General features: G+C 35.4%; 1 protein-coding gene across 1 annotated transcript in view; it reads right to left on the bottom strand.

Annotated features, from left to right (window-relative positions):
- LOC129729246 (WD repeat-containing protein 20 homolog) overlaps window positions 1–13,264 on the bottom strand; it is a 162,594-nt gene extending 149,330 nt beyond the window's left edge. Inside the window, exon 1 of the mRNA XM_055687752.1 lies at window positions 12,749–13,264. Coding sequence (XP_055543727.1) covers window positions 12,749–12,843 — 95 coding nt within the window. The 5' untranslated portion in view covers window positions 12,844–13,264. The remainder of the gene's footprint in view (window positions 1–12,748) is intronic.
- Between the last annotated feature and the right edge of the window lie 774 nt (window positions 13,265–14,038).

Below are 14,038 nucleotides of genomic sequence, written 5' to 3'. Positions count from 1 at the left end.
TGTTCGCAATCATTATCGCAACATGTTTCCCATCAAGACCCATGGATTTGTGGATGAAATACAAAAGCGAAATGTCTGAAGACGTTTTACATCAGATGCGTATCACAACATCGAATCCCGACTTGCAAATGAATGAGGAAAATTATAACGAGGCTTTGATTTTAATAGAGGACATATGCTTGATGATATCAAACAAATTATTGAATCAATTTGGCATAGTATCGCCAAATTGTCCAATGTACAATGCATTGAATAGAGAGATTGAACAAGAACAACACTACAATCGCAATACTAGAAGCAATGCAGTACACACGAATGTTGCACTATTAAATCATGAGCAAAAAAATGTGTATGACACCCTGATGAAAGTCGTGAGTGACGGGACAGGTGGAATTTATTTCTTAGATGCACCTGCAGGAACTGGGAAAACTTTTTTGATATCTTTAATTTTGGCAACGATTCGCGCAAATAATCAAATTGCATTGGCTCTCGCCAGCATCGGCATCAGCATCGCAGCCACTTTGTTGGAAGGCGGGCGAACAGCTCATTCTGCACTAAAACTACCATTGAATTTGCAAATCACAGACACTCCTACATGCAACATTTCGAAGAGTTGTGCAATGGCGAAAGTTTTACAGAATTGCCAGTTGATCATATGGGACGAATGCACAATGGCGCCTAAAAAGTCGTTGGAGGCATTAGACAGAACGATGCAGGATTTGCGTAACAACCCAAATATATCTGGTGGTGCAACGATCCTGCTAGCAGGAGATTTTCGACAAATACTACCTGTAGTTCCACGATCAACCCCAGCGGACGAAATCAACGCCTGTATAAAGTCATCGAGTTTATGGAAACACGTTAAAACACTGAAATCACCGTAAACATGCGTGTTGCTTCACAAAACGACCAATCAACTGTAATGTTTTCAAAGCAGTTGTTAGATATAGGGAATGGAAAAATCCATGTTGACATTTCCACCGGCTATTTAAAGTTCCCCACGGATTTATGTCAGCAGACAGATTCTAAGGCTGAACTCATAGAAAAAGTGTTCCCGAATATCGCGCAAAATTATGAAAACCACCTCTGGCTAAGCGAACGTGCTATTTTGGCCGCCAAAAACAAAGATGTAGATGAGTTGAACATCATAATTCAAGGTAAAATTGACGGGCAACTATATTCCTACAAATCGGTGGATTCTGTCACTAACCAAGATGACGTTGTGAGTTATCCTAGCGAATTTTTGAATTCGCTAAAATTGTGGCTTGTGGTGAAAAAGCTAATGGCAAATGTCATTGAAGCGACAATTCTGACAGGAAACTTCAAAGGAGAAATCGTGTTAATCCCGCGTATCCCGATTATTTCTACTGACTTGCCGTTCGATTTCAAACGCCTGCAATTTCCCGTGCGTCTCGCATTCGCGATGACTATAAATAAAGCCCAAGGACAGTCACTGGAAATTTGTGGCCTAAACCTCGAGTATCCATGCTTCTCACATGGACAGCTCTATGTCGCATGTTCACGTGTCGGAAGAAACTTAGCATTATATATATATATATATATATATATATATATATATATATATATATATATATATATATATATATATATATATATATATATATATATATATATATATATATATATATATTGCTCCAGAAGGAAGGACGAAAAATATCGTTTAACATCAGGCTTTGCGATAACTCAAAACGAATAAAAGATTTGGAAATTGTTCATAAATCATATTTACTTCCAAACCCATCACCCGACTTTGTGGAATATATAGAATTTAATGGCTAGGACTGCTTTGATCACTTTGACATGTTTCGAATATCCCGAATTTTAAGCTTAAATTATTTAGATTTATACAATTTTTTGTAAAATCTGTTCCAGTAAGAATGGCCAGCCAAAAGGGTATTACTATTAGCATTAAGCAAGCTTTTTAATATTTGAACAGATAAAGTGATAATTTTCTTAAGAATATTTTAAACAAACAATGGCTGTTTGTTTTCAGAAATGTATTGAAATTATTTGATTATGATTGAAAGGTGCTTTATAATGTTCAATTGAATGAAAACTAAGAATTTAACGAGCGCTGGATTGAAAAAAAACTAAAAACAAATCAGAGCTAAAACATATCTTGAGTATGTTTTTAGCAGCAGTTAGATATTTCAGCTTTTGCAATACAACAGTCAAAAAAACTCATGGCGGCGGTACGAAGTTTGCCGGGTCAGCTAGTATATATATATATATATACAGTGGTGGGCACCGCTAACCGAAAATTTATCGACGCTAATCGCTAAGCCGCTAACCGGAAAATTTAGCTCGATAACCGCTGAAAGCTAAACGCTAAACCCAAATTAGCGGAACTTTCGCTAATCGCTAATCGCTAACTTATAAATATGTAAATAGTCATATCGCTATATTTATTGCTCATGTTTTGTAAGACCTGGACCACCTTGATCTTTTGTGGTAAAATAAACGAAAGCAATTACTTTTCAGAGCTATTTACAATAAGAGGTTTACAAAACGGTGGTCATACTTTATTTCGTAAACAAGGAGTAACAAAAGTTATTCAGCTTGCATTAAAAATAGATGCTTTTAGGAATGTTTTCATCAAAGTTTAATTATTATCTGAATCGAAAAAGTAGAACCAAGGTTGTCATAATTTCAAGCGTATTGCAATTTACAAAAGTTCTTGGTGTGTCAAAAATTCAATCTAGACCTTGAGCTTGTTCTTCAAAATGCTCCTGTGGCTTGTACGATAACTGGAACTCCAATTAAGACAATTGAACGTTATTTAAATTAAACAAACCACATAGGGGTATTTTAGGTGAAAAGTTGGAAAAAATTATTTTCATGCGTAAATACGCTAAAATTTTTATTTATAGCAGTTTGTCAGTTTCGTTTTCAATATGTCTTTAATATGAATAAAATAATTAAGCTACCTATCAGTGATACATAACTTTTCTCATACAACGTGGTAGGTTCCTTGTTGCGAATATTGCGGCGAGTGATTTAGGGCCACATATGGTGAAAAAAACTGTTCTAGACATATGACCTTTTGCTATTTTATTCGAAAATCACCTTTCAGTATTTTTCGGAAGTTTTACGTCTACAAATTGCAAGAAAAAGGAAAGAGGGGTTTTGAAATGTTTTTTAATTAATTCGCATGAAATTACCCATATATTGACAGAAATAAAATCATGATATTTCATAAATGCGCAAACATGCGCAACTTTTTTTTCTGGTCGTATTCCAGGAAACTCATACCTTCCTAAAAGTGAGATTGTTTGTGCGTAGAAACGTCCAGAACATTGAGAAAAATAATTTTGAAGCTTAATGCGGAAGGCAAATTTTCAACAATGTTCAATGCAAAAGATATAGTCAATTAAACACCAAACCATCCATCTGAAATGTTCAAAACTTATTGCATACCATTTATTTGACTATCGATATTTGTAACAGGCAAAATATAATTACTAACATTTAAAAATGTCTCCGGAAAAATCAATAAACTACGTCTTGAAAATCTATTTCGCTTTTAGTTTGTATTTTGACAGCTTTAATGGAGAAAAAACAAAACAAATTATGGTAAAACAGTTGTCACGGGATACCCCCACTATCTACGAATCTGGTGGAGTTGACTATGGGGGTTCAATAATAATTTTGAATTTTGAAATTTGTTCCAACTTTTGACCTCAAATACCCCTATGTGAAACGTTCCAAAAGTAACTTTCGCAGTAAAGTTTGTTCATTTTTCGGGCAATTTACGTAGACCATCAGCAATTCACAGTTTTTTGAATAGTTCTTGGGTCGCTTTTGTACAAAATTTAGCGAATTAGCGATTAGCGTTTCGAAGGCCAAAATTTTAGCGACGCTAACAGTTTCGCTAACCAGCTCAAAAATTAGCGAAATCGCTAAACCGCTAACTGAATATTAGCGTCGCTAATTAGCGATTAGCGAATTAGCGGAAAAGTGCCCACCACTGTATATATATATATATATATATATATATATATATATATATATATATATATATATATATATATATATATATATATATATATATATATATATATATATATATATATATATATATATATATATATATATATATATATATATATATATATATATATATATATATATATATATATCCCGGCCCGCGTTGCTGCGCAATTAAGTTTACGTCGACTACCGCATATCTCTCAAACATACATAATATCAAATAATATTAATATTACCACACATGTATTCTGCCCAAAAATCTGTTGTTCCAATTCCTAACAAAATTCTAACGAATACATTCGAGAAAATACCAATAGATAAAAATGTTAGAAACTTGAAGGAACGTTCTGGTACTAAGTTTTTTTGGAGGAATAGGAATAGCTGAAGTATTGTGCTAATCTTCAGTCAAGCAACACGCGTAAAAGGACCCAGGTGCCAAACGTAATCTAAATCTGTTATTTTGATTCAATATAATTTGTGAAGAGTATTTGTTTTGCCAATGAAAAAGGGTATCCATCCATTTTGATAACTACCTCAACAGAATGCAGTTTGTCACATCACTTGGATTATTGCATTTGAGAATGATCACCAAGAATAAGTTAGAAGCCAACCTCTCACTCCAAAAACTTATAAAATAACTCTCTAGAAATGGTGTGGTGGCCCTGTAAAGATTTAAAATTCCTTCTGGGGTCGATTTCCGACTTTTGGATATATTTGCGGTTTGGAAATATTCATGATATTTGACCATTTCTGGCTGTTCCTCAGAAACTGGAAATTGCTACCTTGGATTTAAGGAATGGAATTGAGTTCTGGACTCTGAACGTTAGAGAATTAGGTTTTAGAAATAACCATTAGGGTGGGACAAAAAATAAATTCTAGCTCCGGTTTTGAGAAAAACATACAAAAATACAGGGTTGTTACAGTCGACGCGGATTTTGCGTTTTTTGCGGATTTTGCGTTTCTCGCGGATTTGGCGCGTTTTTACTACTCCATGGCGCGGATTTTGCGGAAAGCCTTTCCACCTTGCTTTCAGCAACCTAGAATATTGAATATTGAAGGATTCCGCACCAATTCGACTGAGTAGTTGGCAGCATCTTCTCATTTCAATTCAATGAAATTTTGTGGGTGCAAGGCAATTAAGCAATTTTGCATACTTGCTTCTTTTTTTTTTCAAAATATTATGTAGACTAGCATTTGAAAAAGACTGATTTTTTTCGATTTATCTACTGAACAAGGGGAAAATTTTCAAGGGATGACTTTTGGGAAGTTGTCAGAAATTTCATTTCAAATTATTGAAGAAAATTACTTTAGAAACAAAAAGTGATTTAAAAAAAGGTCATATCTGATTTAAAAAAAATTCCAATCACAATTGATTCTTAGATAAACAATTAAGGTGCCGCCACTCAGCCGCCAATACACCACTGCAATAGTTTCTAAGACAAAGTTGATCGTATAAAGCATGGTAGGCTACGAACTATTCCGTCTTGACGGATTAGTTCAGAGTCTCTATGTTATAGCTTTTGACAGTACAATCTCATGCTATACATTTATATCGCATACTTTTGAGCCTCATAAGCTCATAGTTTTTGTGCTTCGTGTGGCAGCACCTTTACACTGTCTAAAACTCTTCGGAACATTTAAAAAAGAGCACTCTTAAAGAGAAAAAGCTTATCTAACAAAAACTTCTCTATTTGAAAATCTCAATTTTATTTAAAGTGCAAATATCCAATTTTGTTCAATCTTTAATTATTTTATCAATGTGTTCATTTTACCAACGTTCAAATGGTTTTGTTAGTACAAACGCGAACAAAGGTATCACCGCACCGCAGACAAACAGACGTGTCACGAAATTTCTTTTCGTGGATTTCAATGACAGTCAATTCAAATAAGTTTGAGTTACGCGGAACTAGGCCACCCGCATCGGTGATGTCACTGACAGGGTTACCAATAACATTTTGGAATAAACTAGAATAATGTTGAAAATAAAAGTGGAAAAAACTGGAATCCTAATATGATAGGAACAAAACTAACATGTGAGAATACGATTAGGCAAAGCTTATTTATTCGCTTAAGATTTTGCTTTAGATGGGTTTTCTCTAAATTTTATTAAATCGCGTGTCAATTTCGCAAATGGAGATTATATGTCACAGATATGACAAGGTGCCAATCACTTTATATGCATAGTATTCTCGCTCCAGGTCACAATCAAAAATATTTAATTACGCCTAAGTCAGCCCTATTCGAATACAGAATTTACAAAATTTTAAGAAGTTGCCTTATCCATTACTGACCCCTTTGCGTCTACACTGTTTTTATATTTTTTATTCCTATGTTTTATCATGTTGCTATTAATTTGGATGAGTTCGTGCGAGCAGAGGATAGAAAGAAAAAAACTAGTGAAATCCTTATTGACTCCCTCCTAAAGAATTTTTAAAGATGAATTAAGATACAACTTTTACTTAAGGGGTAATATCTACCAAATGCTCGAAAAAAACAAGGCTTTTTCATGATATTTTTTAAAGGACATTTGAGATGTAAGGTATATAAATAATATATCATTGAATTAAGCAACTCTTGGAGAATAGAAAAAAAAAATTATTGCTATTTTTTTAACAAAATGGCGGCTGTGCAGCGATTGCCGTGAAACGCTTTTTTTAAAAGTTCTTCCGCGGCGAGCAGTAGAAGCCGTGCCCAACGCCACCTATAACCAAAACAAAAATTTTTTCATTATCTACATAAGTGTCGCTAGTGAAGTACACATTATCATATTTTTAGAATTTTTCTTCGCAAAATGGCAACGGTTTGAAAAAAAATTCTTTTTAGACAAAAAAAATCGACTTTTATTGTTTGTAACTTTTGTTGTTGTTAATCAATCACCAAAATCGTGTGTACTTCACTAGATAATCTAATGAAGAAGCTACAGTTAAAATTTCAAGTCAATCGAATGTAAACTTTTTCAGTTCTACTGCTCGCCGATTTGAGACATGGTTTTGAGAAAAACGCGTTCAAAGTTTCAATACGCTATAAATCTTTAGAATCGCAATAATAAAGCCCCTAATAATTTTTCTACCTTCAGTCAGCTATCCCTGGGCCGTAAAGTTGTCCTTCCTGGGCTTTATTTTCCTTTTCTTTCTTTTTGTTATCTGATGTTAAGCCTGTATCAAGCCTGTATCAGACTAACCGTTGTAGCGGTTGACCGCTACCGTTCCGTTGTTTTTCGACCAATCAGAGCACAGCGGTCGACCGTCGCTTGTTGTTGTTGCAAAAAATAGAATCTTTTCTATTTTTGCCGCCGACCGTTCCCAACGGTTGCCGGCTACTGTCATTGACATGGCGAAGGCAAACGAATCTCTTCACACCTACACAAGATCACATACAGAGACTTGACAAATGAAAATGTGTGCTTCTCTTTTTGGCACACACGACAGCCAGTCAAAACATTGATAGCACCGGCAACGCTGGTTGGCGATGTCAATTTTCGACCAACGCACACTGGCAAAAATGAATCCAAATTTCCACTAATTAAAAGCCGCTGGGCTGGATACCTTCAATATAGCATTTCTTATGTAAAATTGGTCAACAAATTGATTGGCGATGGTTTCATTTTGGACAGGGCACGGGAAATGGTCTTTTTCGCCTCTTTTCACCCTATTTTTGCGTATTTTTGAAAATATAGACCCTTTCCCGTGCCCTGCACAGAATGAAACCATCGCCAATCAATTTGTTGACCAATTTTACATAAGAAATGCTATATTGAAGGTATCCAGCCCAGCGGCTTTTAATTAGTGGAAATTTGGATTCATTTTTGCCAGTGTGCGTTGGTCGAAAATTGACATCGCCAACCAGCGTTGCCGGTGCTATCAATGTTTTGACTGGCTGTCGTGTGTGCCAAAAAGAGAAGCACACATTTTCATTTGTCAAGTCTCTGTATGTGATCTTGTGTAGGTGTGAAGAGATTCGTTTGCCTTCGCCATGTCAATGACAGTAGCCGGCAACCGTTGGGAACGGTCGGCGGCAAAAATAGAAAAGATTCTATTTTTTGCAACAACAACAAGCGACGGTCGACCGCTGTGCTCTGATTGGTCGAAAAACAACGGAACGGTAGCGGTCAACCGCTACAACGGTTAGTCTGATACAGGCTTGATACAGGCTTAACATCAGATAACAAAAAGAAAGAAAAGGAAAATAAAGCCCAGGAAGGACAACTTTACGGCCCAGGGATAGCTGACTGAAGGTAGAAAAATTATTAGGGGCTTTATTATTGCGATTCTAAAGATTTATAGCGTATTGAAACTTTGAACGCGTTTTTCTCAAAACCATGTCTCAAATCGGCGAGCAGTAGAACTGAAAAAGTTTACATTCGATTGACTTGAAATTTTAACTGTAGCTTCTTCATTAGATTATCTAGTGAAGTACACACGATTTTGGTGATTGATTAACAACAACAAAAGTTACAAACAATAAAAGTCGATTTTTTTTGTCTAAAAAGAATTTTTTTTCAAACCGTTGCCATTTTGCGTAGAAAAATTCTAAAAATATGATAATGTGTACTTCACTAGCGACACTTATGTAGATAATGAAAAAAATTTTGTTTTGGTTATAGGTGGCGTTGGGCACGACTTCTACTGCTCGCCGCGGAAGAACTTTTAAAAAAAGCGTTTCACGGCAATCGCTGCACAGCCGCCATTTTGTAAAAAAATAGCAATAATTTTTTTTTCTATTCTCCAAGAGTTGCTTAATTCAATGATATATTATTTATATACCTTACATCTCAAATTTCCTTTAAAAAATATCATGAAAAAGCCTTGTTTTTTTCGAGCATTTGGTAGATATTACCCCTTAAGTAAAAGTTGTATCTTAATTCATCTTTAAAAATTCTTTAGGAGGGAGTCAATAAGGATTTCACTAGTTTTTTTCTTTCTATCCTCTGCTCGCACGAACTCATCCAAATTAATAGCAACATGATAAAACATAGGAATAAAAAATATACAAAACAGTGTAGACGCAAAGGGGTCAGTAATGGATAAGGCAACTTCTTAAAATTTTGTAAATTCTGTATTCGAATAGGGCTGACTTAGGCGTAATTAAATATTTTTGATTGTGACCTGGAGCGAGAATACTATGCATATAAAGTGATTGGCACCTTGTCATATCTGTGACATATAATCTCCATTTGCGAAATTGACACGCGATTTAATAAAATTTAGAGAAAACCCATCTAAAGCAAAATCTTAAGCGAATAAATAAGCTTTGCCTAATCGTATTCTCACATGTTAGTTTTGTTCCTATCATATTAGGATTCCAGTTTTTTCCACTTTTATTTTCAACATTATTCTAGTTTATTCCAAAATGTTATTGGTAACCCTGTCAGTGACATCACCGATGCGGGTGGCCTAGTTCCGCGTAACTCAAACTTATTTGAATTGACTGTCATTGAAATCCACGAAAAGAAATTTCGTGACACGTCTGTTTGTCTGCGGTGCGGTGATACCTTTGTTCGCGTTTGTACTAACAAAACCATTTGAACGTTGGTAAAATGAACACATTGATAAAATAATTAAAGATTGAACAAAATTGGATATTTGCACTTTAAATAAAATTGAGATTTTCAAATAGAGAAGTTTTTGTTAGATAAGCTTTTTCTCCTTAAGAGTGCTCTTTTTTGAATGTTCCGAAGAGTTTTAGACAGTGTAAAGGTGCTGCCACACGAAGCACAAAAACTATGAGCTTATGAGGCTCAAAAGTATGCGATATAAATGTATAGCATGAGATTGTACTGTCAAAAGCTATAACATAGAGACTCTGAACTAATCCGTCAAGACGGAATAGTTCGTAGCCTACCATGCTTTATACGATCAACTTTGTCTTAGAAACTATTGCAGTGGTGTATTGGCGGCTGAGTGGCGGCACCTTAATTGTTTATCTAAGAATCAATTGTGATTGGAATTTTTTTTAAATCAGATATGACCTTTTTTTAAATCACTTTTTGTTTCTAAAGTAATTTTCTTCAATAATTTGAAATGAAATTTCTGACAACTTCCCAAAAGTCATCCCTTGAAAATTTTTCCCTTGTTCAGTAGATAAATCGAAAAATATCAGTCTTTTTCAAATGCTAGTCTACATAATATTTTGAAAAAAAAAAAAGAAGCAAGTATGCAAAATTGCTTAATTGCCTTGCACCCACAAAGTTTCATTGAATTGAAATGAGAAGATGCTGCCAACTACTCAGTCGAATTGGTGCGGAATCCTTCAATATTCAATATTCTAGGTTGCTGAAAGCAAGGTGGAAAGGCTTTCCGCAAAATCCGCGCCATGGAGTAGTAAAAACGCGCCAAATCCGCGAGAAACGCCAACTGAACCCAACTGAAATTTCGGCACAAAATATCCAAAATCTCGGTAGTAATATTTTGAGCCGAAATTTCAGTTAGGCTGAACCGAGATTTACGATAAACTGTGACAGCTGTCATTATTTTTTTAACCGAGCACTCAGTGGTGCCGTTCTCGGCAATAAGTTACCGAGACCCGGCAAAAAATTTTAAGTATGTACGTCATTTAAGTATGTTCCCTTATTGAAATCAGCTAGCTAACTGGGATATCATCTCAACGCCGAGGGGGAGTTCGATGGATAAAGCTGCTTCACGACAACTTCATAAAAGGCTTTCGTCCTCAAGTTGATCACCAAATAGAGCAGCCACAACTACAAACTTATCTCTCAAATAAAGCTTTTAAACTTTAGTTTTATATAGCGAGTACATTTATCAGCTGTATTATTGTATTTGTATTTTAAATATGCTCGATTAGAGAAACTTAAATTTTCAGTTTTCGTTCCCAATCCACATGCCCCCGTTCGTTTAGATATTTGACGTTTGTTATCTTTTTAACTGGGAATCCTCTCAGTTATCAAGCGCCCAGTAAAAAAGAAGCCCAGTTAAAGCGTGCCCAGTTAGCGTATAGTTACTGTATCTGAAAGTTTGAAAATGAATAAACAGCATCCATCCAAGCTGCTTAATAAAGAGGCCGGTAATCATTTCTCATGGCTATTCAAAATCCTACCTAAAAACCCTAGTTTTGCTACAGCACAAAAACAACCACAGACAGTTAGAAAATTTCGTTTTACCTTTAACACTTTTTCTTATTCAGTCTCCGTTTTTCCCAGGATTCGTTATAACTACTAAAAAACTGCAGTAGTGATGGGAACTATTATTAAAAATTCTTACTGATAACTATCAGTAATTTCTAACTCGTAACTGATTACTATCAGTAAATATCAGTAATTTGCATTTAAATTTTAAGCAAATTATCAACGCTACATTTGTTGTTAGCGTTGTTTTATTCAGTGGTATTTTTAATTCAAGCAACCTTGGCTTGACATTGTTTTTCGTTAACGGTATTGCATATGTTAGGTGATTTAGGTTTTCATTAGAAAAATCCAATCCAATCTGTATTATTCATTTTGATAAAAATTAGTCAATCGCCAAAAATTGTATTATTTCGCTTTCGGACACAAGAGCTTTCGAATGCCGCAAAGAGCGCTCTCATCTCACATAAGAAATTTTCTAGCGCTCACTCAGAATTTTTCACAGAAAGGTTATATTCTACATAAGTCCATTCCTGCGGGGAGCTTTCCAGTAATACGACGATTAAAAACGGGGCTTAGTGAGGTCAGCACGCGGAATAGATTCTCATATTTAGCACTACTCAATACTGAATCAGCTTTGCTGAAAGAGGTTGGCGTTGACGCTTCAATCCATTAGTTCGTAGTTTAATCCCGATTGAAGTGATCTTTTTTATTGCATTTTTTTTACGACACTGTTACACAATATTTAATCAATATAGCATTTGAGCGTTTATCGATATTTTTTTCAGTCGTTATTCCATCGATATTTTTTCAATGAAAAGTTAGGAAAAATAGACCCCCCCCCCCAAATAATTTTTTTAACTGCTCCTATAAGAAAATTATATGGATGTAGAGTATCTACCTCTCCTACAAAATAAAACTTCAGACAATATCAGTAAGGGAAAAACTTTACTGATAGTTAATGAGCTACTGATAACTATCAGTAGTTACTGATAGTTTTCCCATTCCTTAACTGCAGACAACTGCGTGAGTGTTTGTCTGGAATAGTCCAGCATTTTCTCATAGGCAATTGATTTTAAAAATTGTTACTTTTTTCTAATTCACATTTATTTTTATTTATCATGAAAGTTTACTTGGGATAAAACATTATACAATGAAAAAATCGAACAAGCGATCAATTCCAGCGTTTTGATGATATACTAAATGCTTAGTTAAGATTATCAGTTGAGTTTGAAACCAGTGCTAGCAATTGCTTCGAATTAACGATGTTGTCATAGTTAAATCATGATTCTGAGCTCGCTTGGACAAGTTTTTCAATTTCTTGTTTTTTTTTTTAAGAAGATTAATCATTTTAGATTAAATACATAGTTGTCCCAGCGTGCATAAGGTTTGTGTAGAACATGGGAGTACTGATTGGAACGGCAGTATAGTAGGTTCCATAATCTAAAATACATTTTAAAACCGACTAGACGTAAATGACCAAGCCAAGGCTATAAACGCTTAAAACATGACCTCCTATTGCATTTTTAAAAAACAAGATTCATGAAATCAACATTGCCTATGATGAAATTCGAAAACTCAGTGTAGCACACAGACAAATGCTTATACATGTTCATACCCCAATAAGTAGCATATCATAAACACTGCTTAAGTTAGTACCTTTTTTGCACCGCGATATGCATAAACATAGAGTTCTTTTCCGTAATTGAAGCATATTCGATCACCTCCAAGTGCAGTACTTTGCGAGAGCCCATTTACTGTATTTGGAACTTGTTCTAAATGATTTGCGAGCTGTGTAGTCGCGACCGCTGTTGATGTAGTTTTTATATTTCCACTGTGGCTTCCCACAGATGCTTGATTTTGGTGGGCTATTTGTGATGGTAGAGACACTAACGAAACTCTCACTTGTGGGTTACTTTGATTATTTTGGTATCCAACACGATTAGGTCGAGAGTATTCCGACAGCGTCATCAATCTATACTCTCCTTCACGAGTAACAAATTGTGTTTTCAAATCATCTTTACCACTCGAATCGACAAGTTGGACCGACATTTCATTTGCTGCTTTCTTAACCGATAATAAATTCGAACATGGGATGTTATAATTACATAAACAGTGTTTTAACTTTCGACACATTAAATTTTATAATCCATCTCTTTGCAGAAATTTGACATAACATAAATAAATGACAGTTTCCAGGTGCTTCATTTTCCGCACATACACAACAACAGAGCTGCCAGAATTTATTTGGAAAATCTGTATGCACCCGTAAAAAAATCTGTATTTTTCTATATTTTGTTCGTGTGCCTACAAGTGCTGGGTAACTGGGCTTGGAATCCAACCTTAAACCACCGTAATGCCTTGTTCAGACTACGCCGCATATCACATGATATCGCCAGATGATATCGGATATCACCTCGGGTGTTCACACTATATATAGTGTCTATAGTTCACACCCAGAGAAAAGTGGACAAGATGATACCCCGGTTTGCTACAGGTTTATTCGGGTTATTCGCGTTGAAAGAGATTTTGAAGGCTGTTCGCACCTACGTGAACTCTCATATGCAATTGTCAAAATGTGCGTGATGACAAAAGCAAAAATATTTCCTTCCTCCTTTTTCGCATGCAAAAACCAAACAAATATCAGCAACACCGTCAACGCGAATTGCTCCAAACATGATTGGCTGATTTCGACAGCACGCGTGTGTGACAATAGATCATTGCAAGATGACGTCACAAAATATGAAGAAGAAAGAGATTTGACATTCTGTGCCGAACACGCATCAGTATCGGACGTGTTTGGTGATCGCTCCGATAGAATATAAAACAAAAGACGTGTGAACAAGTGTTGGCATTGTTTGCCTGGTCGAGTGAAATAAATCCGGGTTCAAGGTCGCGCCTTTGTGCAACTGTTTCGCATTGTGACTGCCAGCTGGTGCGTAAGCCGAT

Source organism: Wyeomyia smithii, chromosome 1, assembly GCF_029784165.1.
Source record: "Wyeomyia smithii strain HCP4-BCI-WySm-NY-G18 chromosome 1, ASM2978416v1, whole genome shotgun sequence".
Lineage (NCBI taxonomy): Eukaryota > Metazoa > Arthropoda > Insecta > Diptera > Culicidae > Wyeomyia > Wyeomyia smithii.
This window is presented reverse-complemented; position numbering and strand designations above follow the sequence as displayed.